A 23,953-nucleotide genomic window follows, 5' to 3' on the forward strand; every position below is an offset into this window, starting at 1 on the left:
GATGTCAGGAGTGACTTGAGAAACTGCAAGTCGTTTCTGGTGTGAAAGAATTGGCCATCTGCAAGGACATTGCCCAGATGGCCAGATTCGAACCACTGACCTTTTGATCAGCAGTCCTGCTGCCACAAAGATTTAATCCATTGCGCCACCGGGGGCCCCTGGTTTAATTTATTTTTCATGTCAGAAGCAAATTGAGCATACAGTTATAATGTATAAAAAACTACAAAGTTAAAAACTTGGCATTATGCTAAATTTCCTTTGACCAGACGCTGGCCACTTGGAGTGCCTCTGATATGGCTGTAAGAAGGTCCTCCATTGTGCATGTGGCAGGGCTCAGACTGTATAGTAGTAAGTGGTCTGCGGTTTGCTCTTCTCCGCACTCGCATGTCATGGACTCCACTTTGTAGCCCCATTTCTTAAGATTGGCTCTGCATCTCGTGGTGGAGCCCCCGGTAGCGCAATAGGTTAAACACTTGTGCCGGCAGGACTGCTGACTGACAGGTCAGTGGTTCGAAGCTGGGGAAAGCAGTGTGAGCTCCCTCTGTCAGCTCCAGCTGCCCGTGCAGGGGCATGAGAGAAGCCTCCCACAAGGAGGCAACGTCCTTGCAGACGGTCAATTCTCTCACACTGGAAGTGACTTGCAGTTTCTCAAGTTGCTCCTAACATGGAAATAAACTTCGTGGTTTATTATATCAAGTGGACTAATTTAAAGCAGATAAATTAATCTCTGGATTAAATTTATGGGTTGTCAAAAGCAATCAAATGACTTAATATTTTTAAAAATTTAAAAGCGATAACCTTTTATTCTGTGTCCTTTAATGCCATGGGTTGGCACTGCTGCAAAGTAAAGCTCAGTTGTGTTGCTGCTTATTGAAATGACTATCAAAATGTCAATATAATTAAAAGGAGGAGGAGAAGGACAAGATTCATAATGTGTTTCTGTTCCCCTCTCGTCCATCCTCATTGGAGTGATTAATTTTCAAAATTCCCTTCAACTTTGCTGGTCATTATTGTATAGAGAGATGAACATGTACAGGAATTTAGACCTTTGAATACATGATTATATGTGATGAGAAAACAATGGTTTTAGGCAACTATGGGATTTATGTATACCAAATTTATGGGAGCCCATAAAAGCCTTGGGAACTTTTACTTGTTAATGAGACTCTTCACACATGGAAAGCAAGCATTTCTTTTGTATACCCTCCAACATTTCACTAATAAAAACAAGGACATATGTCACCAAACAAAATCAGAAAGTAGCCAAGGCCAAGTTGTCAAAACGTATAAATGAGAACGAACGCACAATCTAAGAGATGCTGCAGCAATTTGCTGTTGGCTGAGTCTGCAGGAAAGGGCAAGATTTCTTCTGCTACTCTTTTCTCTTATGTTGTGTTGAGCGCATATGACTTTTTGCACTTTGAACTAAGTTCACAGCTTTTGAAGCAAGTTGAGGATAATGGAGGAATATTGCATATTTTAATATAGCTGCAAAAGCAGGGAGGCAGAGGATTATTTAGGACTATCTCTGTGGGACAATGATCAGCTATGTGTCCTGGAGGTAGGTGAAGGTCCAATACTCTTCCTCTCAAGCTAGCTACTGTGTGCAGAGAAGATGTGTTTATATAAAGTAAAGGTAAAGGTTTTCCCCTGACGTTAAGTCCAGTCGCGACCGACTCTGGGGGTTGGTGCTCATCTCCATTTCTAAGCTGAAGAGCCAGCATTGTCCGTAGACATCTCCAAGGTCATGTGGCCGGCATGACTGCATGGAGCGCCGTTACCTTCCCGCCAGAGCGGTACCTATTGATCTACTCACATTTGCATGTTTTTGAACTGCTAGGTTGGCAGGAGCTGGGGCTAACAGCGGGTGCTCGTTCCGCTCCCGGGATTTGAACCTGGGACCTTTTGGTCCGCAAGTTCAGCAGCTTAGCGTTTTAACACACTGTGCCACTAGAGACCCAGTGTTTATATAGGGGAACCATATAATTTCCCTGTCTGCAATTGTCCTAAATGTTAAAGTCTAGAAGGACACTTCCAAGTACTCTTATCTTTTTGCATATTTGAATTGTTTGTAAATACCTTTGGTGTGAAGGTGTCCTTTTGATCAATTGTTTCCAAGATCAGGACCTGTATATACACCCATTAAGATAAAGTAAGATTGAAATGCCAACATTTGTGCAGTGTGTTAATTTAACCAGATATTTGTTCTCAGTCTCTCTCCCTTTTGTCTCCAGCTATTGGCCTTTACCTTTGGGTATCATTGGGATATTTGTCCATGCAGAGTGGCAGGTGCTGAGCTCTGCATGGGATAAGTTCACTGAAATATTAGAAGTAGAGTCCTCTACTAGGTCTATGAGCTGTCTGTACTCTGTGATTTATTGTTTTTTCTGCATTATTTTTATTGCCAGGATACATAGCAATAAGTGTGTTCTTTCATAATCAAGGGATTTAGACAGAAGTCCTTTGTTAGGGAGCTGGACATATGAACATATGGAATAGATTGGATCCACAGTAGTGTTATTTCTGTTTGTGATGAAATTCCCTTTCTTTAGAGTTTCCTGGTCCACCTCAAAAAGTCCCTTGGAGGGCTGAAATGCCCTTTGGAGCAGTGTAAGAGGTAAGATATAGTGGTGCACAGCAAGGAGAGAATGACAAAGAACACAGATGGTCTGTTTACTTTCATTCTTCTGTGGAAATTCTCCCAGTGCTTTCTATAAACAGAGAAAGCGCCTGCATTCATGGAATGACATTTTTAAAAAGTCCATGGCTTGGTCTGCTCAGAACTTTGTCACCCCAGGTTTAGGATGGACAGGAATAGGTAAGGCATTTGTGTGCAAAGCAAAAACAAAACCTCCACAGTGTTAATCCAATACTATGCCAGATCATGATGTATTTAATAAACAAAACTACTTTTAGGAGCCTCCGGTGGCGCAGCGGGTTAAACCATTGAGCTGCTGAACTTGCTGACCAAAAGGTCAGCGGTTTGAATCCTGGGAGTGGAGTGAGCTCCCGCTGTTAGCCCTAGCTTCTGCCAACCTAACAGTTCGAAAACATGCAAATGTGAGCAGATCAATAGGTACCGCTCAGGTGGAAAGGTAATGGCGCTCCATGCAGTCATACCAGCCACATGATCTACAGACAACTGGCTCTTCGGCTTAGAAATGAAGGTGAGTACCAACCCCCAGAGTCGGATACGACTAGACTTAATGTCGGGAAAACCTTTGCCTTTATCTTTACCTACTTTTAGAAAGTACCAGAAAGTTGGAGTGGGGAGTTGTTCAGCATCTGAAGTGGTGATAGAAATGGAGAGATGCCTAATTATTTTCCTAGGTAGAGACTTATGAGTTCTCTTGTCTCAAAAATGAAATGAGTGAGATGAAAAGTTCAGCACAAAATAGTCCCTGGTTGCATAAGTACCATTTTCAACCTATCCTAAATGCAAGAATATGGTGCTGTCATTGATACAGCTATGTGTAACGTGACTCTTACGAGCAGCTCATAGCAGTTCTCTTCATCACAGTGTCTCCCATATCATTCTACTAGAGAATAAATATATCAGAAACATCAGTAAGTGGAGATGCAAACCAACAAGGTCCAGATTATCAGTGGCTTGGTTGATGCCACTGGCTTCTCTCTTGCTACTAGTTGAAGGGAAATGGTGTAACTTGCTTCTTCTTTCTTTCCAGTCTTTTATCTGTTTCTACATAGTATGTGTTATATGTGTCAGCCAGTAAACACATGTTGCATCAGGGTGTTAATGTCACTGAAGCCGGACAACTGGAAGTGTGATTGCACATGAACATTTTCTATATGTTGTTGACTATTGTACAGAACATTTTATTTTTTCTTATTCGTTTCTGTATTTAATTTCTCTACCACCATTCTTTGAACAGCTCCCACATGTGCACCAGGAGGGTATTTTGGAAATTGCTTTGGGACCCCAGCTTCTTAATCTGAATTTGGGCCAGCCTTTCTGTTTGTCTAAGCAAGGTGGTGGCTCTCTCTTCCCTCAGCTTTCTGGTGACGTAGAAAGGCAGCAGATGGTTAGCTGTCAATGTATTATTCTTCACTTTTTAGGCCTGATGAGGGGCAACAGGGCTTGTGGGATTTTCTGCCTCAGGTGCTAACATATTATATTCTGGGATTATGCATCTTGAATCGGAAAGGACTGGGTCCAGTATTTTGGGTAAAGGACTAAGGATGTGGTCAGTTCTAATATTTGAGTGCCTATTTCATTTTCCTGTTTCTATTTTTGTTCTACTAGGGAAAAATTTAATGTCTTTTAAAATGTGCCAGCAGACACATACTGTATATGTGCTGGAGTTCTTCCTGTCCCCTTCCAGAAAATAGTGGTTTCTCAATGAGCTTGAGTTGCACAACTCTTTATAAATAAAAGTCAATCAATTCTGAGATTAAACTTCCACTGAAATTATTTTTTCCCTATTTTTAAAAAATGGTTATAGCAAGTTTACCAATATGCTGTGACTCAGAAAAACAAGTACTGAATGCAAAACCTACTGGCTGTGATGGAGAAAATGAATGCAGTGCTTCCTTGACATGACTTTGACTCCATGGCTCAGAAAAAGTCATGAATAGCTCTTCTGTGAATAGTAATAAAGGCTTCTCTGGATGTTCACTTCAGTGCCAGTAATTGGGTGTGTGTGTTTCCTCCAGTGTGTAGGATGCAGCTTGCAGTAAACTACATAAACACATAAATACTTACCTGAGTCTCTCCTTCCCCCTCCATCCCCAGCCCATTTAGTATTTTTAGGATTCTTTTAAATTAGCCTATCCAATGAATTGCTGTCTTTGGTCTCAATAATAGAGGCTAAGCAGAGAACAGAAGAAATTAGGAAACCACTGTCAAGACCTCCAAGCCAAACAGATATCTTTTAGCAGAAGCCTGATTTTAAAGGTTTACTTTTTTGGGCTATGGATTAATGCCAGTTGTTGCAATGGCAAGAAGCATAAACAAGACACAGAGCTACAGCACAGAGGTAGCAGTGGTGGTAGCAGCTTTGTAATCTCTCAGTCATAGAAGAAAGTAGAAGAGAATATTGCAGTGATGGCTATGGCTCAAGCACTCCCTATTTGACAACGAAAGAAGAGGCAGAAGTAGTAAGTAAGGCAGGTGATCCTCAGTGGCTGTTAGTTGAGGAGGAAAGACCTCTCTAGCTTTCTCCTCCTCATTCTAAATTCTGTCTTCAAACCCAATTGTAGTGGCTCCAGGTCACTAATAAAAACATGTTTCCCTTTGACCATCTCCTCATTACCACAAGGGCCAAAAGATGAAATGTTCAACAGAACTATCTGGATAACATGTTTTGGGCTGTCTTGATAAATGATCTTCAATAGCTACCAAAGCACTTTGAGACTATGTATTGTCGAAGGCTTTCCCTCACTGGAGGGAAGGATATTAGAGGCAAAGATGAAGTATTTTGGCCACATCATGAGAAGACAGGAAAGCTTGGAAAAGATCATGATGCTAGGGAAAGTGGAAGGAAAAAGGAAGAGAGGCCGACCAAGGGCGAGATGGATGGATGGTATCTTTGAAGTGACTGGCTTGACCTTGAAGGAACTAGGGGCAGTGATGGCCTACAGGGAGCTCTGGCGTGGACTGGTCCATGAGGTCACGAAGAGTCAGAAACGACTGAACGAATAAAGAAGAATTCATGTGTGTGCATACATAGTCCAGCGCATAGTGGAGTGTTTTTTTTTAAAAAAAACACCTTCTGACAGATGTTCCCCATCCATTCTCCATCTTGTTCCGATACAGAGGAAGTATGTTAGGATCGTGGGGGAACAAATCCCAGGATACACAGGTTTGTGTGGGGATGTTTTCAGGTCCAGGTTTTTTTTTTTGTCTTCCATTTAAAACCCATATTTTCATGCTGTCTAGAAGCGCCCTTTGAGGTGGTTTTACCAGTTCCTTTCTTTGAAATATAGTCCACAGTGCCTAGTATTCATTAGCTGTTTTCCATCCAAATACCTACCAGGCCTGACCCTTCTTAGCTTCCAAGATAAAAAAAACCCTGGTGCCTTTAGGGTTGTTAGGCATTTAGATAGAGAGATAGACAGATTCATAGATGTGGCACTGCTTCAATCAAGATGGCAGCACTTCTAAGGTGTCACATTAAATCTAGATGATATAAAACGTAATGCAAATTAGCACTGAGACCACTGTGATCAAGACCACTGTGCGTCTGGGTCCTCTAGAAAAATGAAAATTACTACAAGTATCAGATCAATAGGCCTCTTGTTATAAAGGCTTATGTATCTCATCTGGGTTTTGATATGGCACTTACATGTATTAAAGACCGTGGGACATTGCCTTCTGTGAGCTGCGTTCTCACTCATATGTTTCTTGTTCCCTAAGCGCCCCGAGTATACACTATGCTGTCCCTCTCCATGAAGCAAATTATCTTAAGAATTTGACTGCCTATTCTACAGGGCAAGGTGCAATGTGTTCCCATCTGAAGTGCTCCAAAGAAGATTTGCAGGAGACCTATACAATGCAAGATTTTGCCCATGTAATAACCAGAATGTTGAATGTATGTATCACATCTTACTGTCCTGCAGTTTTTATAAGCAGGCTCAGCTACATATTATTAACCCACGACTGATAAACTTACTTACTAGATCAGCCCAGTTCCATGTAAAGTTTTTACTAGGTGACAATTTTCCCCATGTTGCCAAATTTCTCTCTGAGGTAGTGGGATAAGACAACTTCCTGTATTAGACTTAAGTTGAAACTTATCTTACATATGTTTGCAGTGTTCTTACCCTTGTTCATATGCATCTTGTATTGCATGTTGTCCTGCTTTTAATTGGTCTTATCAGTTTATGAATCTGTTTGCAGTTGTGCACCTTTTACCACTGAGCAAATTGGGTCTTTTGACTGTAATAAAGTTTGATTCATTGTCAAAGGTTTTCATGGCCAGAATCACAGGGTTGTTGTGGGGTTTCCAGGCTGTATGGCCATGTTCCAGAAGCATTCTCTCCTGATGTTTCACCCGCATCTGTGACAGGTATCCTCATAGGTTGTGAGGTATATTGGAAAAACTAAGCAAGGAAGATTTATATATCTGTGGCAGGTCCAGGATGGCAGAAAGAACTCTTGTCTGTTAGAGGCCAGTGTGAATGTTGTAATTAATCACCTTGATTAGCATTAATGGTCTTGTGAGCTTCATGTCCTGGCTTCTTCTTGCCTGGGGGAATCCTTTGTTCAGAGGTGTTAGCTGCCCCTGATTGTTTACTGTCTGGAATTCCTCTGTTTTCAGAGTGTTGTTCCTTATTTACTGTCCTGATTTTAGAGTTTTTAAAATACTGGTAGCCAGATTTTGTTCATTTTCATGGTTTTCTCCTTTCTGTTGAAATTGTCCACATGCTTGTGGATTTCAATGGCTTCTCATCAGAGCACTTGATGAACCAACCTGGGCACAGTATATTATTTGGGAACACAAAAATGCTGGACCACTCTAACAACTATCATGTCAGACTACACAGAGAGAATGCTTTGGATCATGGCCATACAGCCCGGAAAACCCACAACAACCCAAAGTTTTGATTGATTGAAAAAGACTTATGTCACACTAAGATTTTTAGGATCCTATCAAAGTCCTGCTTTATACTGATATAGGATCAATGTCCATAGGTCTGGCCACACTGGGGTTACATCAGGGCTTGAGAGCATAGAATTCCTGGAAGCGACGTAACCAGTGAGGTGGCAGACATGGAGCATCATGGTGATATTGTATGTGGCAGCACAACACAGGGCACAGTTGCAGAACAAACAAATAAATGAACATAAAAGCAAATAAATCCTATCTAAAAATGCACAGGGCGCATTTGCATATTGCTTCAATGAGGCCTGCTATAGGTGTAGATCAATATTGCAGAATAATCTAAGTTAAATAGATGAGTTGACATAGAGGAAAAATGTATTTTTGCTAAATTTTATTTCAATTGGAAAGCAGTTTGGAATGTTGAGTCAGATTAGGAAAGAGTAGATAGTGAATTTAATCCTGATCTTTTCATGCCCAGTTGCAACACTGACAGCTGGAGTCAAAAACAAGACCGCTCTGGCAATTCTGCAGGAAGGTTCTTCCATTCACACAGTGGTAGAAGCTGTTCTTGTTGGTTGGGTCTGGATAAAGGCCTCCGGCTTTTCCAGCACAGAACCCACTACCGCCAGAGCTGCTGGGGCTTCCGCCAGAGCTGCTGGGGCTTCCACCAGAGCTGCTGGGGCTACCTCCAGAGCTGCTGGGGCTACCTCCAGAGCTGCTGGGGCTGCCACCAGAACTTCCACTGCCACTACCAGATGATGGCTGGGAAGGAGCTTTGCAGCCTAGAGAAAAAGACAACAGTTATGATTCCTCTCTTGGATAATCACTGCTATTTTTAATTTTTTTTAAAAAAATGTGTACTTTATGCCATTCTGGGCTTGACACAGACAATTAGTCCATGCTATAGAGAAGGTCAACCATGAGTCTCTTAATTTTGCTTTCCCCCTTTTCATAAAGTATATTTCACCTTAATTCACCTTCATGTCAGCAGAGATGAGTCTGAGCTGCTAATCATTTTAATCTCAGGTATGCACAAAATTGGCATTTTCTAACTTTGTTGACTGCAAAATCTCATAATCGGTCATTCTATTCCATCCTTCCACTATTTGGGATCTACCAAATCAAATATAGTTTATCAGCAGCCATAACAATTCAGTGTTGGCTAGTGGCTGGCTAGAATAATAGAATCATAGAATAAGAGAGTTGGAAGAGACCTCATGGGCCATCCAGTCCAACCCCCTGCCAAGAAGCAGGAAATCACATTCAAAGCACCCCCGACAGATGGCCATTCAGCCTCTGCTTAAAAGCCTCCAAAGAAGGAGCCTCCACCACAGTCCGGGGCAAAGAGTTCCACTGCCAAACAGCCCTCACAGTGAGGAAGTTCTTCCTGATGTTCAGGTAGAATCTCCTTTCCTATAGTTTAAAGCCATTGTTCCGTTTCCTAGTCTCCAGGGCAGCAGAAAACAAGCTTGCTCCCTCCTCCCTATGACTTCCCCTCATATATTTATACTGTATTAGATGGGTAAAAAATCCACTCCGGGGGTTAGTTTGATTTTTAAAGAAGCTTTCCAAGATATTGAACTGAACTCTGTCTTAAAAATACATTCAATACCTTCAATTGTTATTTTAAGGGGAAGACTAAAACAAACACTAAATCCACTCTCCTACTGACAGGGTAGTGACCTACCATAAACGCTCAATGGAATCATTTAAATGTATGGATTATATGTTTTATGACTCTGCATTAATCCTTCCAGAATTCAAATACCATCTGATTGGAAGGTTAACAATAAATTATGAACTTTGTTCTGAACTGTTTCAGTCCTTTCCTTCCAATTCCTGTGTTATTGTCTCTGTAGCAGTGGTGAAGCCTGTTTGAGTCTTTAATACTCATTCCAGTTTCATATTGAACATAAATATGCCCTTGTACTACCGTGTTTCCCCGAAAATAAGACCTCCCCAAAGAATAAGACCTAGCAGGGGTTTGGGGGGATTGCCAAATATAAGGCCTCCCCTGAAAGTAAGACCTAGCAACTAAGGCTGCAGCAGAGTTCCATTGGGAAGCATGGCTGCAGGGCAGAAGCAGCACTCATACACACACCGGAGGGAGGGAGGGAGGGAGGGAAAGTGCTTGCTTTCTGTGCCTCCCTCCCTGCCTTGCCTTGCCTTGCCTTGCCTGTCCCCCAGCCTCCGTGGCTGCTGCTGCGCTGCCGTTTCTTCCTTCCGAGAGAAGGCTCCGTTCCTGGCCATGCTCCCTTGCTTCCCAGAGGCTTCTGATTGGCTCATGGAGCCAGGGCAAGGAAGGGTGGGAGGGAGGGAGGGAAGAGGGCTTTCGTCCTGCTGCTTTTGCTCCTTAAAGGTACAGGACGCATTGGGATTCTCCTCTCATCATTCCTATCCTATGCCATGAAACTGATTATTTTATACTATTATTCTATTGCCATGTTATTATCATCATATTCTGTTACTATTATTATATCCCATTATTATATTATCCTAATAATATATTTTAAATCATTATATTTTCTATTATTATTATTATTATTATTATTATTATATCATTATATTATTCTATTATTATTCTATTATATTTTCATATTATTATATTATTCTGTTATTATTAAATTCCATTTTATATTACCCTATTAATATATTTTATATCATTATATTCTATACTATTATTATATTATATTATCATATTATTTTATTATTAGCATATTCTGTTATTATTATATTCCATTTTATATTATCCTATTAATATATTTTATATCATTCTATTCCATTCTATTATTCTATTATATTATCCTATTATTATTATATTATTATGCTATTCTGTTATTATATCCCATTATTATATTATCCTATTAATGCCATATTATTATCATATTCTGTTATTATTATATCCTATATTATATTATCTCATTAATATATTGTATATCATTATATTATCATTATATTATCATATTATTATTATAGTTTATTATATTATTCATCATTCATGACTACATTGAAACTAGAATAGAGAGAAATCAGCGTGGAAACCTTGTGAAACCTAAATTGCAAGAGGTACCATAGATTGTTGTACATGTAAATAATGGTAGTAACAATAAATTCTTGATAGGATTCATAGTTTGTCTGGTTATGCTGGTTTGTGATGACAACTACTTTACAGTATATAATAAATGTTCATTTTGTTGTTCAACAATAAATGTGAGCTCTTCTTCATGGAAAAATAAGACATCCCCTGAAAATAAGACCTAGTGCATCTTTGGGAGCAAAAATTAATATAAGACCCTGTCTTATTTTCGGGGAAACAGGGTAGCAAAGTCTTTTGACTTTGAGAATTTAAAAGCAGCCAGATCCAGTATCTCCTATTTCCTAATGTTTGCCTCCTTCATGCTACAACTGTATCAAAATGTGCTGACAGTACACAGTCTATTCTATATTTCTCTGTCCAATCTACATCTCGAATTGATATGAATATATTATATCCAGCCACAAACCCTTCCCTAAAACGTTGGTCTTCGCATTCACATTGTGGTCTCCTGCTGCTGCAGCCACCACCACCACTTCTATTTGTACTTCTACCACTACTACCGGTACTACTTACTTGCACTCTGCAGTCCAAGAGCATTCTTCAAGGTGGTGATCAAGGGGTATTTGCCCTGGTTGCAGAAAGTGCCAGTGAAGTCATCCAAGTCAAGGGACCAAACCATGGCACCTGCAAAGTTGTTCTTCTTCAGCCACTCAGCCTGTTTGATGTAAAGAAAGAAGCTAGGAGGGGTCAGTCCATGTTGCATGAAGAATAGAAACAGTATTTCATGTTGGATAATTAAGGATCACTCTCATACCTTGATGTTAAAACTCTTGATGTTGTCATACCCAAGCCATTCATTCCCTTTGTAGGCATAGGGCACATCTTGAGGACCATCCCAGGCTTGTGTAGCTCCATTTTTCAAGAAGGTGCAGATCTGAAACAAGAAAAATACTATTTTGTAAATCATGTAAGATTTTTTGTCATGGTTAGTTTCTCATAATGCAGTTTGCATAATCTGGAGAAATGCATTGAAAGTATAAAAGTGCAGGTCTGTGCTATATGTTGTGCTAAAGGCTGGGTTCATAATAAAGCAAGTCCTTGCTAATGTAGACACCTTAAATTTTCTAAAATTCCTGATCATTCCAAACCACCATGCATTAGGCATATCGTTCTATGTTAATATCATCTGTCATAAGAAGGTAGAGTAACAGCTGTTTGCCTGTGGCAGCCAGAAAGCAAACTTCATTAATTGCCAACGTCTAAAAAAATCACTAGTTGCTGTATTTCAAAAATATTTTTCTACCACTGGTCTTGACTAAACAGCATTCCTAAAAAAATCAAAATATTATTGACATCATCCATGACATTAGATTATTCTAATGGGGAAATACTTCTCTGAATACAGAGCTATACATTAGAAATGCATTCATTTGTACAGAATCATTTCTGAACTAAGCAAAGAACTGCCTTCATGCTGGTATGTGTACAACACTCTAATGTATGTCACGTCCATTGTTCCATGTATGATGCTCATGATATGAACGGGATATATTCATTACAAAACTCTTTGCCACTGATGGTTTGTGTCAAACCAACTTTATATCTTTTGTTTCATAATCTATCAGTGCTGAGGAATTTGTTAGTCATTCCTATTGATCAAAAATAAGTAAGATGTTTTTGAAGGATCTTCTTCAATAAAATAAGTTGACTGCTAGTTGCCTGAATATATTGAATTCAGTTCTGTGTTATCAATACAAATGTACAAACCTCATAGTAAGCCCAGAAGCCAGCTTGTCTTGAGTAAGGTCCAGCAGGCCCAGCTCCAGATGTGGGAGCGCCAATGGCAGTATTGGATGGATCACTGAGGATGAAGGTGTGTCCATAAGTTGGGAATCCAACAATGAGTTTCTCAGCTGGAGCACCGTGATCTTTCCAGTAGTTCATGGCATAGTCCTATAAAAGTAATACTTGTGTTTTGAGTTTTGCATGCTTGCAGTTTTTCAAGCCTGATTTCATTGCTGGCTTTGAGGAGTCCTGGTGCATCCTTTCATCCTATACTTACAATGTTGAAGTAGATGTTGCTGCCAGTATCAGCAGGACCTCTGTACAGAGGGCTGTTCTCTCCAGTGTACCCTTCCCAGGATCCATGGAAGTCATAAGTCATTACATGGAAATAGTCCAGGTACCTGTGGAATAATAAAATGCATATGTGTCTAACATACCATTTAGTAGGCAGTATGAAGACTCAGTTACTTAGGCCTCACATTGCTAAAGTTGGTTCCAGATGAGGCCTGATTATACAATAAATATTTTGCAACCCCCCTGTTTTATCCACGGAACTGTTTGGGGATTCAGGTATCACAAGCAAAAGAATGAGGATTTTTCTTCTTCCGTTTTCCCATTATATCTTATAAAAAAACTGGAATCTGATGCAACAGAATCACCATCAATGTCTTTTGATTCTAGCAATTCATGTTATCATTTAGGCTGATCTTCACTAAACTTGTTGTGAAACCATTTCTTCTAGTATATGGATGTTGTTGTCTGGGATAAGGAGGTTTCCTCACTTTTATCCACATCCTCTCCAATTATGCAATAGCAGCTGAAAGGGTGCTAGATATGTGAGTGTGCCTAGGCAATTTCTGATTGTTTTTGCACACTGAAGAGGGAGGAAAAGTGTTTGCCTCCAGTATAAGGCTGCTCTTTCTTTCCCATGTGCAGCAAGGCAGCTGGAATATGCCTGATGCACCACTGCATGCAGTCAGTGTTTGGAGATGAAGATGCATATTTTCAGATCTCTGGCTGATATTATGCACTCAGGTTGAGAACACTGCATATGCCAGCACAGAATCAGTGCCCATAGCACTATTAATATTTATCTATGCTTTAAAGCCAGTGGGGAATAGTATTTATGCCTATAAGCTCTGCTTCAGTGTCCCTGGGCTCAAGCACATGTTACAAAGCACACTGTAACTGGCAATACATTTTCTAGCTACATGGAAATGCTCTCTTTAGTGTTTCATCAAGGAGAAATTGACATTAACCAGGTTGGTTTTACATTGTTGCTCATGTACTGTACAACTGAACGCCATTATGGTGCACATTGTGTGGTCTTATAGTACATTAGCTCACAGTGTAATGAGATCTTCATCTGTACAGATAACAAAAGGCAGATGTTACTTTTAAAATCTGAAATTTGAAATCACTCTACTTACTGGCCAAGCTCTGGTATTTCGTAACCTGACTCAATATTGGAAAGTCCAGCAGCAACAGCAGCAGTGACCATCAGCCTGGGTCTGTTTGTTTTCTGGGCCTCCTGCTCAAAGGCTGCCAGCATTTCCTACAAGATAATAAAACTGAACTAAAAACCCTTATTAAGGTAGACATTCAGAATAAGCTGATTTCACAGGACCAGTAACCTTTATTGATGATCTCCCTATCAGTTGTTGGCAAAAGAAAAGTGTCGTCATACTCGGGATATTCCTGCTTGTTTGAGAAATGTTGACAAGTTTGACATAGACTGTACTGATTAGGTAAGAAATGTTTACTTATGTGCTGTATTCATTGCTCCAATGTTATGATAATACATAACAACTAATGCAGTTGGGCTTCTTTCCTTCCTTTCTTCTCCTTTGTGGGCCTCCATGTCATCTCCTCCAGAGAGCTGCCCAACCCTCCAGAGCAAAGTTTTTGGTGCATGAGGCACTCCAAACAAAGGGTAGGGTTATCCCCTCTTTAATCCCACTGGTGGAAGTAGTTTTCTTACTAGCATCACTCAATGCAATCATTGCTTTTGTTTTTCTCTTCTTTCAGAAAACAAGGAAGCAGAAATCTCATCTAAACCAGAAGTTTCAATATAATGTCATTTATTCATTGAAAACTTGAAAAAAACAAAACAAAAGCTGGAGTGCATCTAATTCAAATCTCAGAGGGAGGGGAAGAAGAAATATCTAAAGATACTGAAGAATCAGAGTTTATGATTAAAAGCCCAAATGTGATTCTGTTTATGGGTATTTTAAGACCTTGATCAAGGGGCTGTACAAAGAATATACATACAAATATAAATGTATATATTTCCTCCTCCACCTCCATGATCTGAGCGAGCAGCTCTCTTAACTCTGCTAACTCCTGTGCCCAGGAGACCAGCTCCTGAACTGGATACACAGATGGGCCTATGGAGGGGCACATGGCATGGGAAGGAGCAACCTTGGGTGGTGGGTCAAAGAATGACATCAGGTAGATATTTGTGGGAGTGCTGGTTATGGCTGGCAAAGCAATTGTGGTCCATGATTTTTCAAATAGTGCTTAAACACATTCTGTGTAGCCCTGTAGCCCTGGCCCTGAGTGGAAAGAAGAAATATACAAACAGTGACTTTACCTTAACCAGGACAGTAAAGAGGGACTTATCCTGAGGAGTGCTGCCTCTAGAGCCAGGATACTCCCAGTCAAAGTCCAGTCCATCAAAATCATATTGGCGCAAGAATGTGATGACAGAATTGATGAAGGTCTGGCGGTTTGCAGGAGTGGAAACCATAGCAGTGAATCTGAAAGGTGGTTGTAAGGGGTATGTTTTAGAGAGTTGCCTACTTCTTGCATGCATTCTTGCTAGTAATGGTGGGATGCTTCAAACTTACGGTGCTGTTCCAAAGTTCCAGCCTCCAATTGCCAGGAGAGTCTTCAGTTCTCCGTTCCTGCAATAGGAAAGATTACAGATATGAATTCTAGACTCTCTGACACAACAAATCACAAATCAGTGACACCTGGCTGTCCCCATATTAGGTCTGTTTTTTAATTGTGAGTCATGTCCCAATACCAATTTATTCAGTATTCAAGAATAAATCACTTTTCATTCTTGGTTTTCGGGGCCAATAGATAACCCCATTTTGGATAACTAGTGTCTTAAGTTTCATGGATATTTGAAAGGATCTTACTCCTCTGGTCAAAACAGCATTGAATTTGGATATGTTTCATTTGTGATTTTTTTTAAATGACACATTTTCTAGACCACCTCACATGTGATTTCACCTCACATGTGTATTGTAAAGACTAGCTGGTACACTAACAAGATAACCTATTATTTTATCATCCTCCTACTGTTAAGTGGATAGGCCAAAGTGGATAATTTTGGCTTGTGATGCATTATATCTAGACAGTAAGGTAGGCATCTAGCAGAAAAGGTAATAGAGAAAAAACAGAGAGGTGCTATATATTCCTTCAGAAAATGTCTTGAACTAAAGCTGGCAAATGTCCTGTCTGAGCATTGTTTTGTTTGAATGTTTGTTTTGACTTAATAGCATGTTTTGTTTTGTTTTTAAAAAAGAGAGAGGGGAAAGGAGAATCAGTTATTCATGGGTACTTACTGGTTTTTCAAGCCATTGAAAGATTTGTAGAGGGTGACATCATTCCATTCAATGGTTGCAATCTCATTGTTGGTCATCCCAGCAAAGGCATAGATCAGGTGAGTACACAGGCAAGGGTCAATGTTGTCAGGCTTGTAGCGCCCAAGGCCTGGTCTGTATTGGCCCCAGTTGGTGAAGTAGCATGATAGCACATAGGCAGAACCTATTTTATAAAAAGAAAAGAGAAGGGAGACCTGACAATGAATCTTGAAACAGAACAGGGTCAATACAGAGGGTAGGAAGAAGATAGCTTGGCATGTATTTTATTTACTGTAGCTATTTTAAAAGTTTTAGTGCATTTAGTCGGCACTCCATGTTTGGAGGATTGACTTTTATGGATGTAATTTCCAGTAATCACCGATTTTAATTAAAATTTCTCTCTAGGAATGTTTTATAACAATTATACATTGATTAATAAATGGCACATTAAAAGTCTACCATTTTCATTTAGACCTGGTTGACTTTGGATTAGTCCCTCAGTCTTAGAGGAAGACAAATGCAAATCTCCTCTGAAAAATCTTGCAGAGCTGATTTTAATAGTTTCTTCCATATTGTTAGGAATGAATTGAAGGCACACAGCAACAATAAAAGTTATTAAAGTCCTGCTTGAATAATCTTTATTTAAGCAGGACTTTAATAACTTTTGTTGTTGCTGTTTTACCTTAGGCAGCAAAGTATGTTGGACCAATTTTGCTTATTAGGTTTGGTAAACAATAGCAATGGACTATGGTTGCGATTTCTATAAACATAATTCTTTCTGTTTTGAACAAGCTTGTATTACAATACTGAAAGAATGAGCCCATTTCATTTATAAATATGTGAATTAATTATCTCAGTATATTTGCATCACATTAACAATTTTGTTGGCCTGCTGTTACAACCTCCTGTTAAAAATAAATTTAAAGGTTGTCTTTTATCAAAGATATAAACTCATTCTGAATTGCAGAAAGATGCAATGTAACTATATTGATGGCTATTGGCTATTATAGTAATAATTATCCAGTCCACTGAAAATCACTCGTAGCTTTCTAAGCCCAATATTATATACTCTACCCTGTAGTTTTACAAGGACTTTAAACTTTTCTGCCAAAGAATGCTGGTGTTTCACCAAAATACAAATCCCATGACCACATAGCATTAAGTTCTGGCAGTTAAAATGGTATTAAACTAAATTAATTCTACAGTGTAGGTGCACCCAAAGTCCTAAGATGGTATTGTTTCCATTGCTACTTAAAGTTTTAATACTAGGTATTAAGTTAGATGGAGACCTTCTGTATACAAAATATCTGCTGTATCCCTGAATTATGATGCCATGCTCTTCTTACAGAGAAAAGGCAGTAACACCTAGAATATTTAATTGGTATTTTTTCCCCATAAAGCATGGTCCAGAGATACATATATTCCCAGAACCGGACTTCATACCTATTTGTGCATTCAGCAGGAGTACCAGACCTGTCAAGAGAAAGGATATCGTTAGTAAATTGGATTAACAATGTTACTCTCTGTTGACAGCATGATGTAGGTCTAAATTCAATAGTTAGTCCCAACTAAAGTCTGTTCATTTCCTTAATGACTTTAAAAAATTCAACAATTGATTCATTTGTGTCTGCTCTTGTGAGAAGCCAGTCACCTGCACGTAATCTGTAATTTATATGCATGCATTTTAATTTATATGCATGCATGCACAAACCTGTATCTCGTAGTTAGTTTTGACTTGAGTAGACCTATTCAGTCAATTGGATTATATGTTTCACAACAATTGATCCAACTCTAGTTGTGAACTAGTCAACAGGACATCAACTATAATGTACATGTCAAGATAGAATGAGTATAAATATTATGTATTTATTTATTTATTTATTTATGAACTTTATTTCTACCCTGCCTTTTTCCCTGTGGGGAGCTAAGGCAGCTTACGATAACATGATACAATCCAATAAATTAAAAAATGTGGCAAATACAAGTTATTTTTTTAAAAAAAACAATTAAATGTTTGTGTCATGTATTCAAAATATAGTTAAGATTCAATAAAAAATACTTGTGCAATTAAAATTACATTTAGCTAAATATCCTCTCCAACTCCCACCCACTATCTCCCCGCCCTCTTTTTGCAAGGGGACTCAAGGCGGCATGCCCTTCATCCTTCCCAAAATGCCTGATGGCAAAGAAATGTCTTCATTTGTTTGCAAAGGGCAAGCAGGGATGGGCCATCTGATCTCTGGGAGGGAGTTTCAAAGTTCTGGAGCAGCCACTGAAAAGGCCTCTCCCTTGTTCCTACAAAAAGGCATTTGAGCGGGTGGTGGGACAGAGAGATGGACCTCCCCAGAGAATTGAAGATTTCTAACAGATTCATAGAGGGAGATAGGGTCCTTCAAGTAACTTGGACCCAAGCCACATAAAGAAGTGCACCTAAAATTGGCCCACTGAATGATCCACTAAAATTGGCCCACTGAATGATTTATGTCTGATATTAGCTGAAATGAAATATGATGTTCCTAATAGTAAGGTAGATCTCTTTTCCCCTGTGGTTTTCCATGGTACTGACAATATGTTGACCTCTGCCTGTTCCAATGGCAAAAGTGTGCCATGGTGAACTTCCTATAATTTTGGATCAATGCATATGAACAGCCTGAATAGCTTTTTTTTAAAAAAAGGGAAGTAGTTACCTGGATTTTATTTAATCTAAATGCAATGGACCTTATTAATAGAAATGCATTGTGGGGAGGAGCTAGAGAGAGGAGTTGTTCAGTACAAGGAGATACAAATCTACAGGTTCATCCAAATAGCAGAAGTAATCTGTTCTTCAAAAGAACCCAAAGATCAAACAGTTTCTTATCACAAGGCTGCAAATTATACAGTAAGCAAGATCCTTTCCAGAAAATAGGAATAACTGTAATTCTTTTTAGTAAAATGCCAGCAAATGAGGTTGACCATATAGTAAACTTTTTGGGATGTTGGTGGAGTTACTCAATTGAATTAAGTAAGACTAATTATCTTTTAAATACTAAACTATTTATGAAATAGCAGTGACTACATTGCATAATGAACCAACAGAAGAAATAAGAGTCAATTATATGAGAGTTATATTACTACTTACCCGTAAGCAAGATCAACTTGGCCATCTTTGCCTCTGTACTGATTTGACACTGTTCCTTGCTTCCTTTTATACCCCACATTTGCCCTTTTAACACTTTGGGGCTTTCGTAACCAAAGGCATTTCATGGCTGTTACATTCATCTAAAATTAGCAGCACAGAATACATTCCAGTACAGGTACAGAGTTATGGAAAACGTGGACTTAAGAAAACATAGTTATCAATACTTTTGTTTTACCAGTGCATTAAGACTCCTGGCAGAACAGATTGTGATCATAGAATATAATGCTATCATTCTTTTAATTAAATAATTACATATGGCAATCAGAGCTTTTAGATGAAGAGTAAATAGTCTGTTATATAACCCATACGGACAAGGGGTCAGATATTTGCCCCCAGTAATCTGCCCTTTCTCAAAGACTAAAATGTACAGAAAGGAGAGAAAATAATGTCTCCTTCTAGACTTGACATGAAGGGAGTATAACTGAGCTGGAGCTATTGTTGGACTACAAACCCCAGCAGTTCTAGCCATGATAGCTAGTGGTAAAAAATGAAGGAAACCACAACTTGTCAAAATCATAAGTAACTGGCATCTGTTCCAAATGAATAGCTAACTTCTGTTTTGGTTCACAAAGAACAAAACATAGTAGAATTGGAAATGCATAAGTACTTAATTTGTAGTTTGATTTTTTTTTTTTACATATGGATCTGCCTTTAGTCTAAACTTAGTAAATAGCATTTAGACACGTGGGTCTCAATTATTGTTTGGCTTCAGGTTCTTCTAGCTAAAACACTTCAAATTGTAAATAAATCATCTGGATGAGAGAGTGTATTAGTCAGTTTACAACATTGCTTTTTAAAAAATTCTACAAGTCAATTTCTAGGTTTAGTTCAGTTTCCTGTTTTTTACCTACAAAAATCTAAATAATTTAGGATCAGGTTGCCTGAAGGATTGCCTTCTTCCATATCTAACAACAGCTTCAGGAGTGGGAACCATGCAGATTTGGACCTCTGACTTTTGAGATGTCATTCAAGTGTCATAAAATTGGTTTGAGAAAAAAAGATTGAAAAAAATGACTCTTCTGTTTGGGGGAATCTCCAAAGTACTGTTCTGGGACCTGAAATTGATTTTTGGTTTGCCTGAAATGCCACTTGTGTATCACTCCGGCCTACCAGAGGATTGGCAGAGTGGAAACTTGCTCCCTGACTCCTGGAACTGGTCAATATGAATCTATCTGTATGCTAAACTTCAGAAGAGCTTCTCAAGGTGTCTTTGTGAAATGGCATTCAGTAGAGTGTGCCAGATGCGGAGTGACCTTCCATGGAGACTTACCTGGCATCTACTGTGGTCCTTTGAATCCACTTTTCTGTTTGCTAAGTCCCCCCCACCCCCAGTCATTTGAAGGTTGTCTAAAGATCGTTCAAAGATTGCTTTTAAGATCCCCTGAGATCATGAATGTGAGAGTTCTTTCTGTAGTTATTTCTGTGCTGCTGTTGCTTGTTTTATTTTGTATTTATTTGCTTAGTTTATACTATGCAGGCTATGAATTTAATCTGATATGCACATTTTCTGTTTTTAATTAAAATGTCACCAGTAATGGAGAAGATTATTTTGTCATAAGGTAAAGGTTTAAAGGTAAAGGTTTTCCCCTGATGTTAAGTCCAGTCATGTCTGACTCTGAGGGTTGGTGCTCATCTCCATTTTTAAGCCGAAGAGCTGCCGTTGTCCGTAGACACCTCATTTCAAAGGTTGTGACAAGGAGCATTAAATATATCCAGAACATTCAACATAAAAAGTACAAGAAATGGTAACTACGTCATTACCAAGCTTGTATAAAGGGTAAAAAACATTTTAAGTTATAGATAAGTTTCTAAATTGTCAACATGGAAAACAAGTTAATTCTTGGAGTCTCTTATAGCAACTTCATATAGCTTTGTCTTCCTGGTCTTTTTTGCAGCCCAAGCAAAAAGGAACACTTTGTGTGTTGCATAATTATTGGAATAGCTCAAAAATAAAATGAATTAGTTCTATTGGAGCGTGACTGATTCTATTTGTGAGGGTTTCAGAAATCTTTCTTTAGGGTCACTATATAGAGAACAGGTTAGAATGCAATGCACAATGTTTTTCACCTGACATTGATTACAAACACATACCTATTTTCAAATGACACCTTATTATACCATCCATCTCAAACTGCAATAGGCATTACTTGAAATCACAGTTCAATAAAAGAAGATGGTTTGGTTTAATCAAATATCTGGTTTTAAAATGTTTAATTTTCAAAAAGGAGAGGCATGGAAGTAATTTTGAGATCATAAGTGATTACAGATCCCTTCTTGAATCTATCCAAAATACCTAGGCTGGATCTACACTGCCATATATCCCTGGATCCGATCCCAGATTATCTACTTTGAACTGGATTATATGTCTCCACTGCCAGATAATCTGGGATCAGATCCTGGGATATAGGACAGTGTAGTCTCTTAACTGCCTCTTATTCATACCTAAGGCAGAATTGAATTTTGGCAAATAGTAACAATGTAGGAGATTTTGTGTATGTTTCCAATGTGTTGACTGTTATTCATTGTCTTGTTAATACAGCTGTGTTTTGATACTGAATGCCAGCTGAGATCTCACATGGGACACGTGAAGAACAACCATTCCATGTAGGGTTGCTAAAATGAAAATTGGAGACAGATCCTGTACCTTTAATGGTTATACAAAAGAAGGAATTTCAACAGATATTGCTTGTCACAAAACCAGGTAAAAACAAGCAAAATTGACATTTCCCCTTTTCAAGAACTAGCCTGCTGCAGTTTTCATTCTGGTATTCCTATCTCTATTGATTTAGCTCTGTGCTTATTTCTACCTTCTCCTTATAGCAGCCATGAAGTACAAAGGAGGAGAAGGGAGGTGATTGAGCAGCAGGCTGCAGTCTACTTGACCAGACATCAGCTGCATGGAGAAAGGAAAGTCTGTTGTGCTGACTGGGGTCGGGGCAGGTGATTGTTCCACTCCTTTTGCCAGTGAGTGAGGATGTAACATAGCTTTGGGGTGCATTTATGATCATGGTGATAGTGCCATGATCATGAATATGTTGTTGTTGTTTTGTGTCTTTAAGTTGTTTCCCCAAGACAGAGATTTCCGGGCAAAATTTGTTTAAAGGGGCGTGCCACTGCTTTCCTCTAAGGTTGAAAGAGTGTGACTCACCAAAGCAGCAGTGAGTTTCAACCCTGCTCTTCTTGCCCAACACTCAAATCATTACACTACCCCCCCCACCCATAAATCAAGGTGATACATTCATAACCGCAGTCATGATTTTCCTCATCTAGATATGTTTTCCCACAACAAGATGTTAATTACTGAGGAACAGTTCTTAACATAATTCCAGTTGGGTTCGATTTTAGACTTAAATAGGCATGTTGATTTCAAAACTGCAATTAGTTTTCTTCTATCATGTCAAGTTTTTTTCTCTGCAGCTTATCTCAATGCAACCACTCTAGGCTGGATTAAGAGAAGCACCAGTGCTCTCCTATTGACTGAGAGCAAACCGCCCTCAAGTGGGGAGGGGTGGGGGACGATTTGGAGACAAGCAAAAGGTTCATATTTGTCTTGGCTATTCAGTTATACACCAGACAGTGTGGTTAGAGGTTGTGTGCCGCTCTATATAGTGAATCATATTCCGAAGGTTAGTCCAAGTCCTTGTCTGTATACAAGGAGTTAACAGAATTTGTTTTTAAATTTACATACGTACTTATTTCCTTTCCTTCAGATTCTGTTTACCTCTGCTATTTCTTGTTGTAAGTGCATAAACAACCCTGATTCATTTTGTTTTCTCTGTGGCAGTTTCACCATTCCCAGTCAAAGGACAAACATCAGCGCATTTGTCAGGCAAGCCTATTTTGCATATTTTAAAGTAAAACTTGGTGATCAAGATAAGTCTTGGGCCCCTCACAAGGTGTGCAAATGGTGTATCGAGAGTTTGCGGATGTGGACGAAGGGAACACATGATTAATTGCCATTTTGCATACCTATGCCATGAGCCCAGAGACCATTCAAGTGACTGTTAATTTTGTGTAGTGAAAATGTCAGGATATAACAAGAAAAATAAATATGAAATAGAATATCCTAGTCTACCATCATACACCTAGTGCCTCATTCAGCTGAAATCCCAGTGCCAGTTTACATTGAACTACCTTCTTTCGAAAAACAGGAGTATCGTGAAGAACTGACAGCAACAATGAAGGTGTTGAAATTGAAGATGACTCAGTTCGTAAGGGATTTGATCAGTGTGAGTGGAATGAATTGCACGAGATATGGGATGATCCTAAAGGGCTTCAGAACTACTAGCATCAAGACTGCATGAGAAAAACTTGCTTGAAAGAAGAGCATTTCAGGAAAAACTATAAGCATAATTTTTACCTTAATGTTTGGTAGCAGAACTTAACTACTTGTACACAGTTTGGCTTATAGTAACAATATATAGTTTTGGTATGAATAAAATAACTCTAAATATATGATATATTCAGGCAATTTTTCTTTATTTTCCTTTATATGTACATTTTATATAAATTTTGGTACAAAGGGAGGGTATACTGTACCTTAGAAAATGGTCATGATAGAAAAAACTGGGGTCATTTTTGGATTCAAAAGTTAGTAAAAAAAACAAGTGTCAGATCTAACTCAATGAAAATTGTGTTTCTCACTTAGTTCTACCTAAGCTTGTAGCAAATCTACTTCCCATGTTGAGAACGGATTTTGTGGAAACTAATGTCTTTGAATTATAGATATAATTTTGATATATATCAATCACCTCCCACAAACATCTTCCATATTTATGCTGTTCTCGTATATTTC

At 38.9% G+C, this 23,953-nt stretch overlaps 1 protein-coding gene across 1 annotated transcript; it reads right to left on the bottom strand.

Annotated features, from left to right (window-relative positions):
* Window positions 1–7,873: 7,873 nt before the first annotated feature.
* LOC100565573 (acidic mammalian chitinase) lies at window positions 7,874–16,264 on the bottom strand (the record flags this gene model as incomplete). The annotated part of the gene is made up of 9 exons (XM_008109678.3): window positions 7,874–8,347; window positions 11,176–11,317; window positions 11,417–11,536; window positions 12,370–12,555; window positions 12,665–12,788; window positions 13,818–13,942; window positions 14,981–15,146; window positions 15,237–15,293; window positions 15,963–16,264. Coding segments are annotated over 9 exons (1,536 nt in total), but the record flags the coding sequence as incomplete, so codon positions are not given.
* Between the last annotated feature and the right edge of the window lie 7,689 nt (window positions 16,265–23,953).

Source organism: Anolis carolinensis, chromosome 4 (genome assembly GCF_035594765.1).
Source record: "Anolis carolinensis isolate JA03-04 chromosome 4, rAnoCar3.1.pri, whole genome shotgun sequence".
Classification (NCBI taxonomy): domain Eukaryota; kingdom Metazoa; phylum Chordata; class Lepidosauria; order Squamata; family Dactyloidae; genus Anolis; species Anolis carolinensis.